At 34.2% G+C, this 14,309-nt stretch overlaps 1 protein-coding gene across 2 annotated transcripts in view; it reads right to left on the bottom strand.

The window, feature by feature from the left end:
- Window positions 1-4,535, bottom strand: part of Glra3 (glycine receptor alpha 3) — a 203,652-nt gene extending 199,117 nt beyond the window's left edge. Inside the window, exon 1 of one of the 2 annotated variants that reach the window (XM_004640224.3) lies at window positions 4,423-4,535. In XM_004640224.3, the coding sequence (XP_004640281.1) occupies window positions 4,423-4,493 (71 nt within the window). In that variant the 5' untranslated portion in view covers window positions 4,494-4,535. The remainder of the gene's footprint in view (window positions 1-4,422) is intronic. The other variant, XM_004640223.1, reaches the window with a different exon arrangement.
- Window positions 4,536-14,309: the final 9,774 nt, after the last annotated feature.

Genomic DNA, 14,309 nt, shown 5'->3' with positions numbered 1-14,309 from the left:
AAAAAAAAAAAAAAAATAACCCAAACCCAAACAAACAAACTAACAAAAAAGTTGTTGCTCATAGAATACTTTAGAATTTTAGATGTACTCAATTACTCCTGCTGACTTTGACCATCACCATTCTCCATGAGTATTGCATTTAAATGTATAATTCCTTTTTCATAGAGTAGTTCTTTACATCTCATTTCTGGCCATTGGATAAGAATTTTATATGGCTCCATGCAAGTATCAAGCTTTCTTGATGATTTCTCAACTTCACATTCCATAAAACATTTGTGTTTCTCTTGACCCTTTGCACTTTGCATTTTCTCCTAGACTATAAGGTTTATGGTAGAAAAATTGGCAGTCTCCTAATCATCTATAGCAGACTGTACATAGAATGAAAATTTGTTCACAAAATTTGGTGAATGAATCTTACTAGATAGCTTAATATTATACATGGAGCATGTTTCATCTGTTCTTCACACAATTATATGGTTTAGGGAGAACAAAGTTTGCATTGGAGGAAATATTTTCAAGCTGCTCTCTGGATCTGCTGGCTAACTGGCAAGAGAGATTAACTAGGGAGCTGAGCTGTAATTCTCCTGAAGTTTGTGATGTTTCAAACAGAAAGGAAACAATATTTTTATTGTATAATTCTAAAAACTATATAGATTTTTGCTATTATACCTGCATGTAATGAATCATCATTGTAGTAAAAGCTATTGAAGAACATTTTTCTTCAACATGTTGCATTTGAAAAGTCCCCAAAATGTTAAAAAAGGATTTTTCTCATCCTCTAAAACATGACAAAAGCAAAAACCAGTAAATTCATTACCAAAAGGAATAGCTTTTGAAATAAACTAGAAAATAATTTGTTTTTGATTATCATGGTTTTCTAAATATGTAACAAGTCAATTTTTGACTTGATATGCCATAATTTTTTTTCAAGTAGTAAATCAAATAATCAATCTAAAGAAAATTTTAAGTTTTTCTGTTTTGGCAAGTATTTCATAATTATAACATATCCGCATTTCAAAAAGTTGAACAGTAAAGTTTGTTATGTATTACTATGAGAATCAAAATCCAAAAGCCATAAAATAATTTTAATAAAATAGCAATATCTGAACAAAACATAAAAGCTTTAAAATATTTATTACTTGGACATTTATATTTTCATTTTATCTTTGTAATTTTCTACCTTTACTACAAGATCTTCCCTTAAATAATGTCCTACACCAGACATATTCTGGTAAGATATACTTCTGGTTGTACTACAGTAACATATGATTTTGTTCTTTTTATTTTGCATCTAACAACCTTACTTACTAACATGTAGAAATTAGCCACAAATAGAAGAGGAAAAATATAGCCAATGGCCTTGCAATAATACTCAGAAAATGTTGGAAATATCTATAGTAATATAATACTAATCAGTTTTATATTTGTAAGCAACAGGAACTATCAGATAATGCCAATAGAATACCAATAGGTACAACTATTTTAGAAAACTGGCAATATTTATTAATACTAAGCATGTTTATAACCATCTTATGATACAGCAGTTCCTCTCCTAGAGAAAGTCTTAAACCTATCATACAAGTCCTAACAGTGCACATGTGTGTTTACCATAAAAGCTGCCCAGGAGCATCTAAAGCCACAGTAAGACAGCCAGAACTTGACAAACCTCAAATACAAGTGAAGAGGACTTTGGATGAATGAATGCATTGTGTTGTATTCAAATAGTAGAATACCATATGGCAATGAGAATAAGTTTGAACTACAGGCTAAAATATGTTAAATAATATAAAATAATGTTCAGAAAACAAAAGACTCAAATATGTACTTATATACATTTATCGTATGACAAGGTAATGATTACTTCGTGATGCTAATGCTTGGAATGTTCACCTGCTAGGACAGACAGCTCTGATGCCCTGTAGCACTAACACTTCTGCTTCGTGATTTGTGAGTTCTTCAGTTGGCTGTGTTCCCTTTATGAAACTTTATGCATAAAATTAAAAACATACATATACATGTAAAATAAAATTTGCAAACTTTAAAACCTATGAGAGAATTTTCAGACCAGCAAATAATTTAAGTATAAAAGGTGGTAGTATGGGAGTTTTTTTCTTGCCTTTGTACTGTCTGGCAAAATTTTTGTTTTTTTCCTACATTACAGTTAAATAAATGGAGTAAGTTCTGGTGTACTATAGATCTATAGATCTATAGGGTGAGTTAAGAATATTACAACAATATTTCAAAATAAGTTGGGGAGAAGATTACATATGTTCTCATTTCAAAGAAATGATCAATGTTTGAGGTGATGGATGTGATAAATATAACTTGATCATCACACAATGTAAACATTTGTCAAATCCTCATACTATAAACCATAAGTATGAATAAAAGTTATGTTCCCAGTAAAGACAAAATAAAACTTCAAAATAAAATTAATGTAATTTAAAAACAAATAAGTAGGATTTATGTTAAATACTCTTTCTCTTTATTTTCTCCTTCACTCATTTTCTTTTTGTTTCTTTTCATCGACCTATTGCCAATAGATTTAATGAAAAATAATAGCTTTGATAAAGATACTTAATTCACAAGTTCTTTGCTATAGAAGTTTCCCTTTCTTTACTCTATAAAAATCAAGTTCAAAGGAGCATCACTGAAAATGAAAATCTATAATTTTTACATATGATTAAACTTCTTCATAGAGTGATGAACTACCTTCAAAAGAGCAGTCTAGGAAAAGTCTCATTTGATTTATGAACAAAAAATGAGAAAATTTAATGAAGCTCAGAAGTATAACATAAACTTCTACATTGGGTGTGCTACTTTTGAAGGGATTATATATTTGGATTATTCATAAGAAGCTTTTTTAATTAAATCATTTCAAATTAATGAAAGTAAGTTATGATTCTCAATTTAAAATACCTTTCTTGAATTTTAGTACAATTATTAACATCAGAGAATACAGAGATGAAAATTATTGTCTAGGAATATACTGCTATCTATGTCATGGTAAATTGTTCCTATAAAAATTGGCCTTGACGATCAAAAATTTTTACTTATTAACTATTATCAGATATACTAACATGATTTCACTAAGAATGCATATTATCTCTGATGATATTAAATGTTAAAGAAGCAATTATTATAAAATATTTAATATGAATTTCAATATGAACTTTGTATGCCATTCCATAAAATTTTCAAAGATATAAAAGCTTTACACATTGACTCCACTAAATGTAAAATTCCTGGAAGTTGTGTATTGTAAATTGAGGAAGTCATGTTAAAACATATTTTTACTGAAAATACAGTGACTCAAAGTAGTTCAAAGCCTTATGTCATAATAAAATCACCAAGCTAGGAAACACAATAACCTTTCAACAAGATCTTTTTTATACAGGCATATCAAAATAGCATGACATTCTGTACTATACATTATGCTTTTTAAAGTAGTCTAAAAATAAAATTACTAGCAGAAAAAAATTCCCATACCTCAAATAGAAACTAGTATACCAATAACTTATACTAACCACCTAACTTCAACCTCTTGATAAATTTATTAGTCATACATATGGATACTTTATGACAATTCTGTGGTGATACTAAAGTGTAAATCAGAGGTTCAAATATCTGTGTGAACATTATATTGATTTTGTACGTTGTTTGATTAAGAACAGGTATCAAGATATCTGTCCAGACTCTGATATCCTCTTTAACTTAGTTCAAAGGAAAGAAGCCTATCTAACATGATTGAAAAATAATACCAAATGATGTTTTCACAGAATAATTTTACCTTTTACTAGATTCAACATGATAGTTTCTTTAAAAAGATAACTCTTCACATACAACATGTCTAATGATTTAGCATCTTGCCTTTATATATATTACTGAAGTGGGTCATTAGCTAATCGTACCTGAAAGGCCCTTAGTGCTTGTTCATTGGATTTTTGTTTGTTAATATATCACCAAAATTCAGAGTATGTCTGATCAACTAATCCTATGCTATATATTTCTGTCTTCTAAAAAGTTAGTTATGTTTTATTTCAAATTTGTAAATATTTCATAACTTTTCACAACAAAGTAAAGCCCACAATACATAATTCACTTAAAAATTCTAAAAGCAATAGCTCAAACCTAGGCTTTGGAAATATTTGCTTTTCTATAATAATATTTCATGAAAATATGATAGAATTCAAGGTTCAAAAAAATTACAGGAATTTTTGAAAATAGAGGAAAATTACCAAGTTTTGAAAACTCAATAGGCTGCCGGACATTTTTAGATTAGAAAAAAATACAACTTAAGTGGTATTTTCACTAGATCCATTTAGATTTGCACATTTCTCAGCGTCATCAATAACAAGTGGTTGCAACCTAATGTATAGCTTTAGTGAGTTCTCCAAATGTTAAACATGCAAAAGAACTCACCTGAGTAAAAGTGTTGCTTCCCAGAGGTAAAATCCTGAAACTCGTGTCCGAAAGTGTCTCTTGTGAGCCATGATACGGAGAGGTATTCACGATCCTGAAAACAGCCTTATTCAGGGAATGGGAAATCAGAAAGACAGAAATAAGAAAGTGCAGTCTAAGCCGATACGGTGCTGGTGGAAAGACAATACTCGCGAGGCTTCAGTACCCTGGACAGCTCCCCCGTAGTCCCGGACTCTAGTCCAGACACTTGAGGCTGTTCTGCTCTCCTCTGAGCACGGAGCAGGAATGAGAGACAAGGGGGTTCAAATGTGCAAGTGATTCTTACACTGAAACCAGGGAAAGGAGGGAAATGAAGTGTCTAAAGTGCCTCGGTTCTGATCAACAGTTCAATGTAGCCGGGGAACAATGCTTGTCTTGTCTTGGCTCAAACCCACGTTTTGAGGAAGAGCAGAAGCAACAGCCAAATCACGGATGTTTCTCGCCACCTGCTCCATAGGGTGCTTTTCTGAATCTCGTTCTTCACCTTTGGGAAAAAGCCCAGAGCGGCAAAGAGAGGCGGGGGAGGGGCTAGACGACCTGTCTCATCCGCCAATCACGACCGTACAACAGGATAGAGTGACGGGCCACTTACAACAGAAGGAGGTACCTAGCATCTTATGGGGCGGGGGTCAGGGGGAGCATTGGGTCAGGGGCGCGGGGGTGAGCAGCGAGGAAGCATTGTAAAGCCCAAACTGCTACTGAGGGGAGTTGGAAAGAAAACCTCAGGGATAAGAATTAGAAGAATCAGCGGTTTGGTATATTAGGTAGCAGACCCAGGAGAGAGGGACCCTCCCTCACTTCACGCAAATGCAGTTTAGTAAAGAAGCATCTTTTGGGTTGGGACCCTGTCTCTCAGTTCTTATGTTGAAATTCAAGGATCCACAATAAATCCATACACGTGAAAAGGGCTGGCCAAGCTAAGGCAATGTTGTTCATGAGCACAAGCAGATACCAGAAGAATCAGTAGCTTCTAGAATCATCTCATAAGCCTGGCCAGCTCTGCTCAGTAAATGATGTTGACTGCTGTAATTTTAACTTCCTTTAGTTACAACAAAGGTTCTCAAATGGTGACAGTTGGAAATCTCAAGAGATTGCTGTGAGAGCTACAGTGCTTTTTGCTTTTTAAACCTGTCTTACATATTTTAACAATAGATTGAAGCAAGCAGAACATTTAGGTCATACTTTATCATTTGGTGAATATTTGCTTGCATCATCTCAAATCTCAATCTCTGTATCACTCTTCATCTCTATTTTTACCTCCTCTACTCCTCTTTCTCTATCTCTTCTCACTCATGATCCTTTACACTGGGTTTGTCTTTGAAGATAGGAAAAGGTGTGTGTGTGTGTGTGTGTGTGTGTGTGTGCGTGTGATGTATTTCAGAGTATGGAATAAAAAATAAAACCAATGCCTTGAGCTTTATAGTGAGAATTTTTATTTACTGTCAGTCAGGACAAAAATGTTCATTCCTTTAATTTTAGCTTTTCTTACAATTCTCTCAGGCATTCTGAAAGTTTTATTTTAACTCTCTTAACTTTTCCAGTGTTTCAATGATGTGTCAGGAATGTCTTTTTAATCTTCCTTACACAGTTTCTCTTAATTAAATTTATTTATTTATTTATTTATTTATTTAAACTGGGGATCGAACTCAGGCCCTTGTGCTTGCCAAGGAAGCGCTTATTCCACTGAGCCATCTCCCCAGCCCTCTCTACTAAATTTAAAAAGCAGTTGATCATTAGGCACTCTTATGGTTATTTACTTAATTGGAGGAAGGAACTATGAACCACCTTTCAACTCCCTCAAATAAAACCACCAAAAAATTTTCCCTTTGCACTAATCTTTAGTAGATAAGCTTTCCAGTAAAATAAAGTTTTCTGGATTTATTTGTGTACATTCTTTATTTTGTCAATTTTTTCACATCTTCTTTTTCTTATCTGAATCATACATCTCCAAAAGTCAGTAAGGAAATATCATTCATTCTACCCAGAAGTATTTGTAATTTGAGAGGGATAATATTTTTTAATATTACATTAGTTTTCAGTGGATCTTTTAAAGGGTCCCTCGGTAAAATGGCTTTTAGATGACTGTCTTTGAACAGTTCTATTGTTTTAAAACATACACAAGAATGTAATGTTTGGCATGAACAAAATTGGGTTTTATTTTAATTTTTATTTTCTAGGTATTTGGTACAGGGTCTCACTATGCAGCTCAGACTCATAGTGATCCTCCTGTATGAACAAAATTAGTATTAACTACTATGTTATGAATTTTACTATTTTAAGAATTGTTAAAACAAAAGATCATTCTAGCTACTTGTTAAAGAATAAAGAAAATGAACAATATTTTACTCATGACTCTTCTGGACAGCAGAACACTAAACTGCAGAATATTAGACTAGCACAGATTGTATAGTATGAAGACAAAAAGAAGGTTCCCCAATGTCAGCATGAAAGAAAAATAATGAGCATCGGGTTAATACTAAGCAAAGCAAACAAACAAAAAAGTTGATGTAGCCATTCTAATACTAGACAAAATTAAATGACATGACATATTTAATGCAAAATATACTAGGATAATGAATAAAATTACACCAGTCAGTTATATAATTTACAAATTTCTTGATAATATATGTCTAAAACATGTAAAAAACAATTTAAAATTTTATCAATGTAGTGGAATACAGCAGTTTTACCATACTTGCAAAATATCAGATTAAAAGGCGAGATAAATTTTCAAAGAAAGTTTAGCTAAGAAATTTGATACAATAGTTATATCACATTATATTTGAAAATTGTGCAACAAGCATTGCTTTTACACTGATATTGGCTATGTATGTACAGTGAAAATATTACGAGCTATTAACAAGTTTCTACCAATTTAAAAATGTGCTATCTTCTAAGACAATGTTTGTATCTGAAATAACCTTAAACGTTGAATCTATACATTGCAAATCAGAAAAGATTTATATTTTAAGGATAATAATACCACAAACAATGCAGCTACAACCACAATTAAAAATGTGTAGCTTTAGGGCCAGTCAGATAGCTAAGTGGATTAAAGTGCTTACTTAGCAGACATAGAGGCTGGGGGTTTGCTCCCCAGCCAGGAGTGCTGTGGGGCATGCTGACACTGAGAATGAGACTCGGCATGGTGACGCATACCTATAATCCCAGGGCTTGGGAGGTTGAAAAACAGGATGGATCATTAGGAGTCTGATCTGTGTAGTGAGACCCTGTAGACACTGTACTAAATATGCATATATAAAAATGTAGCTTTATTTATTATTTATTTATTTATTTATTTATTTATTTATTTATTTATTTTGCAGAACCGGGGATTGAACTCAAGCCCTTATGCTTGCCAGAGAAGCGCTTATTCCACTGAAGCATCTCCCCGGCCCCTAAAAAGCATAGCTTTAAATTGCCCTAAAACGAAGGTTGAAAAGTAATGACAAAAAACATAACAACTTGAGATATTAAAATGAATGGCTGAATAAATTTCATAAGTATGGTAGGAGGGAAATACAATAAATTGCATAAGATAAAAATACACATAAAATACATATGAAATTCAAATGTACTTCTGAGTAAATTTTAAATTTAACACATTTCTCACAACATGAATAAGGAAAAAAACAGGAAAATAAAGAGCATTTGATCCTGAAGTATGAGGAATGACATTATAATTAAATTATTAGTAGTCAGGATGTTTTCTAAAAAAAAAAAAAAAAAAACAAGAAAATATCTGAAAATCCAATAAAAGTCAGATAAATAATTCATGAATATGAACTAAGATATGAAATAAGTTATTTTATTAAAATACTCAACTGTATTAGTCATTAATGAATAACATTGAAATCATGAGGTACAAATTTTTATGTATTTAGTACAGGGTCTACAGGGTCTGACATTTTTCAGCTTCTCAGGTACTGGGATTACAGGTCTGTGCCACCATGCCCAGTCTCATTCTCTGTCTCAGTGCGCCCTGTGGGCAGGGTCAGTACAGCAGACCAGGGATAGAAACCCCGGCCCCTGCATTTGCTTAAGCAGGCATTTTAATCCACTGAGCTGTCTGGTCAGCCCTTATGAGGTACAATTTTAAACTGAATAGATTAGCAGAAAGTTGACTTCACTGGCTCACTCTGCTGATGGGGTAAGACTAGACTAAGGGGAGCAACCTGGACATTTTATTGTGCAGGATGAAGCCCCCTAGCTACCTTCTATTTGTTCAGTTATCTTTGGTGCAGTTTACCGTTTATTGAGATAACTTGGCAAGTAATCACCAAGAGACCCTGACTTCACCAGTAATTGCCGTAAATTATATTTCCTGCAGGAGTCCAAGCTCCTCACTTAATAAGGACCAGTGACGCTGGTGCTGAGGAGGCTCTTCTTTTCTGACTCACCACATGATAAGGCGTGCTAACTGGCCAGATGTTAGCGTGCAGCTTCCAGTTCAATGAAGCCCTTACTGCATCTCTGACAGATGAGACTGAAGCCACGATGTACAATCTGGCAAAGCCAAAGGTGGCAGAGTTCTAAAGCACAGATTCTCTAAATCACTAGAAAGGAAGAACATGGTACAGCTTGTTTCTCCTCCTAGGTCCCTAAGCTTACACTTTCATCATTGGCAATGACATTTGTTTGCTGGGACTGTCATAACAAAATACTACAAGCTAGGTATTTAAAGAATCATATTTTTTTCTTTTGAGCCCTGAGCATAGGATGCTCAAAATCAAGGTTACAAGTATGTTTGATTGCTCTTTTCTATGGTGCTTACTTGCTTTTTAATTGATGTTGTATCAGTAGGATGTGTGTGTGTGTGTGTGTGTGTGTGTGTGTATGTGTGTGTGTGAAATTCTAGATGGGTGACAATTCCTTCTTGGATTTCATCAGGTCATTTTTTTGTTTTAAATATTTTATTAGTATTAGTATATATTTTTATTAGCATAGAATGATGACATTCATTGTGGGGAGTTCATATGCCTAAGACACATCCTAATCTTCATCTCCCTCCCTTCCTCTCCAAATCCCCTCTCTCCATTTCACCAACACCTTCCCTTTAGCACATGACATGTCTCTGTGTTTCCCATTATGTATCTTTTATTTTGTTTTCTGAAAAGTTTATTCTTATTTTGCTCCTTATTTATTTTTGAGTTTCTCATATAGGACAAACCATGTAATATTGATGCTTCTGTGTCTGATTTATTTCACTTAACATTATGCTCTTGAATTGCTTCTTGTCTACCCTGTGGTTTATAGTCCTGTAATTGTTCTATTTCCTTTTCTTTTATGTTGCAACTTGTTTATTGTGTACATATATTTATATATACATATTCATATAAAGGTATAAATATATATGCTTATTCATTATATATTATATACATATTTATACATATATAAACATACAATATATGTATATATATTTATATATAATGTATACATGCATTTATTTATTTATAATGATTTTTAAATGTACAGCTTAATTAATAGTGTCATTAGCGTAGAGTATATCACTGAACTTATGTGACCTTTATTATTTTTTTTTTTTTTTTTTTTTTTTTTTTTTTTTTTTGCTCAGGGTCTCACTACATAGCCCACATTAGTAGTGATCCTCCTGATGTCTGCCTCCCAAGTGCTGGGATTACAGGCACGTGCCACCGCGCCCGGACTCCATCGCCGGCTCAGCGCACCCGAAGGTGGGGCCGGCGCGGCAGGCGGAGCCAGGTATTGAACCCTGGCTCCTGCGCTTATCTAAGCAAGCGCTTAGTCCGCTGAGCTATACTGCCGGCCCTTACGTGACCTTTATTGGTTGAATTGTGTCTCCCTAAATGACATAAGTGGGAACCGCAGCCTCCAGTGTCTCAACATATTAGTTTACTTGAAGAGAAGGACTTAATAGATTTAATCAAGTTAATATAATACTATCAATACAAAAAAGCAAAACTTGGACCAGAGATGGCCAAGCATTGAGGGAAAGTGAGACAATGAAACACAGGGAACAATTGGACATCTCTAAGCCAAGGAAAGAGTCTGGAAATAGATACATTCCTCAGATTCATTGGAAGGAACAAATCCTGTTAACATCTGTATCGTCTCTTTAACGATGAGAACTGAGGCAATACACTTCTGTTGTTTAAGACACCCTAAACATGGTACTCTGTTACAGCAGCCAAACAAAACTAATACAATCACCTCTACCTATTTTTTTTTTTTTAATTTCTCACTGTCAAAGGCAAACTATGACTGAAAGGAATCCACATCTGGGAATAGAATCGGCTCAGTGGAAAGCTTGATGGAGAAAACTGGCAAGGACACTTTCTTTCTTGGGATGAAAGAGAGTTTCCAAATTCTTGGAACAACTTACAACGCAGAAATTCATACAGGAAAGTGTAGCACTAGGGACCGGGGAAGCTGGATTAGGTCCTGACTCCCTGTGACTCAGTGCGTTGCCTGGACACCTGGGAACAGGAAGCCTCTGTCCTGCCGCTCAGCAGGCGACGGGAGCACATGTGCTCTGCACCCCCAGCTCTGTGCTACAGAAGCCTTGAGACGCCTTCCACTTGTTTACTCCTATCACTAGATCTGAGGGCTCCTCAAGACAATAACAAACAACCAGAAAGAGGAAGATCACTCAGGACAAACAGATCTCAAGCCAACAGTACAGACTTGAGTTGGAGACAGAGAGCGACTTAAACAAACAAACAAGTAAAAGTTTAAGTAACCTAAAGTGCCCCCAATCACATATTTTTCAGAAGTTAAATTAACATAATATTCTAATAAAGCATTTCAGTAGGTAAACGGAAGGATAGTTTAATATTTAAGGTAGAAAAGATGTACCAGAAGAAATGTCTTGTAGCACAAAGGTACAAAATGAAAGTACCTGGTAGCAAAAGGTACCTTTTTTACAACAGAAAAAGGGTAGTCATTCAGAAAGCAGATAAAATAAAGAATAAGATATAAAATTAAGATTAAGAGGTAGTAAGTAAGTAATGTATGAGAAATAATGAGTTGGAAAATAACAAAACATTATATTGATGAGTTTCATTATATTTGAGGCAACTATAAAGTGAAAGTAAAGCTTTTCATATCCTAACATAATTAATAAAATTCAAAGTCAGAAATTTTATTTTAATTACTATGAGCATTTTTTCAAATTCTCATTTTAAAGCAAAAATCTGTGTAAAGGAAAAAAAAGAGAACAATTTATCAAAGAAACATAGTGTTTTATAACTAAGCAGGATTATAGCAAGTAGATAAGACTTTTTGAACATAAAGAAATCTGGTAATATTATCAATTATTGACAATATTTTTTAAAAAGAATATGATTATGGAGTTTGGCCAACATTTGATAAAAGGTTTTTTTACCAAGTAAAACAAGGAATGCAAATAAAACAGAAATTTCTCAATGTAAAAATGGTATGAAAAATGCTACATAGACTATTATGCTAAAAATTAAAGCACTAAATGCTTTCAATCAAATTTATAATTTAAACAATTCTTATTCTTACAATGCTTTGGAGATTACAGTGAATTTACTGAGACATGTTAGTAAAATATGGGTCACATAGAACTAAAAAATAAAGTTGAATAAAATGTCTTCTAGTAGCAAAAATACCTAGTGCAGTCAATAAATAGGTAAAAGTAGTTGTGTGGACCAGGGAGATAGATTAGCAGCATGAACACCTGCCTGGCAAGCACAAGGGCCTGAGTTCAATTCCCAGTACAGCCAAAAAGAAAAAGAAAAGAAAAAAGAAAAAGGGTAGTTCTGTGTTGAAAGACGAGAATGGAGAGCCATATACAAGCAGAAAGGGCAAAAAACACATTTACTATTCTAGTACTAGGTCTACTCTGGTGACCAAGCTTATTTATTGTATAGTAAGAGATATGTTCTGATTCTATATAAAGAAAACATCTTGGTATCCCTTCACTACTTATTAGGGCAAGGAAGTGTTATTACCTACTTTTTGGGAACTAGTCTTGAGAAATTAACTGGACTAAACTTTTAGACTAATCTTCTCAGGTATTCACATGGTGTTTCATAGTTTCTTTAAGTTATGTAAGGAGAGTGGGAGTAGCTAGCTATTCAAATAAGATTTTGTTACATGCAGAGCTTTATTGGAGCTTTTTTCATGTGTTTACTGCTGTTTGAAAGGCTTATGCATCCTGTTATATAACTATACAGAACTATGTATGGAACGAATCTTATGGTTAGTGAACAATGTATAATTTACAGTTTGATATCAGCAATTTTCATTCACAACTTTAAGCTAAGCCTCATTCAATGTAGTAATTAATATGGGAAAAGGTATTTTTAAATATATTTGGTTGTTACAGGGTCTCACTATGCAGCTGAGACTTGTGGCAATCCTCCTGGTTTCAGTCTCCGCAGCATCGGGATTGCAGGGGTGCGCCACTATGCCTGGGCTCTGGCTTGCTCAGCTAGCCCACGGGCAGGGCTTGTGTGGCATGTGATATCGGAGATGGAACCATGGTCCCTGGACTTTGCCTAAGCAGGCACTTTAGTCCACTGCGCTCATCTTGCCAGCCCCAAGAAAAGATTATTTTTTTAAAAAGTTCATCATTTCCTAGATAGTATGTTTTTCATTTTCAGAGCTAAAATTGTGTTTTACTTTATTTTTTACACATTCGAATTTATCTTTAGACATGATTCTTTTTACATTAGTGGGTATAATTTAAAACATAGAAGTGATCATATTTGAAGATACTATAGAAAGTGTATCTTAAAATTATTTGTTTTATACATCCTTTTAAGTTAATTTTTTCTTGTATTATTTACTTTGACATAATTTTTAAAAATTGTTTTATTTTTAGGTAAGGCATTCCATTTCCAATCTAGGAAATGATGAACTTTTAAAAAAATAACCTTTTCCTGGGGCTGGCAAGATGAGCGCAGTGGACTAAAGTGCCTGCTTAGGCAAAGTCCAGGGACCATGGTTCAAAATCCAATACCACATGCCACACAAGCCCTCCCCGTGGGCTAGCTGATACATATATTTCCATTGTAAAATATGTTTTCAGGCAGTTTATTATAGTTAACTTTATTAATTATCCATCATTTTTTGTTTTAGAATTTTCCTATGCACTCAATTAGCAATTACTAAACAAAAAATATTAATTTACTAGTGTTCTAGTTACAAGCTACTGTAATAATAATTACAATAATTTACATCACAAGTCCTCAAATGATTCTCAAACTCTGAAACATTCTGTTTTATGAATGGTACATTATCTGTTTGGAATATAATATGGTTCATTAAACATACATTATTTTATGCCTTGTCTGAAACTACATTGACTGCATTTCTCAGTGGATGGTATGTAGATTACATTTAGGAGTTGCTTTTTATTTAAAATCTGAAGCTCCTGCAGGCTTAATAATTGTTGGAAATTTGTTTTTGCTTTTGTTTTATTTTGGTTGTTACAGGGTCTCACTATGCAGCTGAGACTTGTGGCAATCCTCCTGGTTTCAGTCTCCACAGCATCGGGATTGCAGGGGTGCGCCACTATGCCTGGGCTCTGGCTTGCTCATCTAGCCCATGGGCAGGGCTTGTGTGGCATGTGATATCGGAGATCGAACCATGGTCCCTGGACTTTGCCTAAGCAGGCACTTTAGTCCACTGCGCTCATCTTGCCAGCCCCAAGATGAGCTGAGAGAGAAGATCTTGCTATATAGTTCAGGTTGATCCCAAACTTACCATGATCCTCCTGCTCAGCCTCCCAAGTGCTGGAATAACATGCTTGAGACACTAAGCCCAGCTAGAAATTTGTTATTTTTACCAAAAATATTATCATTCTATGGTATGGTATGGTATGGTATGGTATGGTATGG

The sequence above is a fragment of the Octodon degus genome, unplaced genomic scaffold (genome assembly GCF_000260255.1).
Source record: "Octodon degus isolate 3935 unplaced genomic scaffold, OctDeg1.0 scaffold00121, whole genome shotgun sequence".
NCBI lineage: Eukaryota > Metazoa > Chordata > Mammalia > Rodentia > Octodontidae > Octodon > Octodon degus.
The sequence above is the reverse complement of the archived record's forward strand: the minus strand, read 5'-3'. Positions and strand labels throughout refer to the sequence as shown.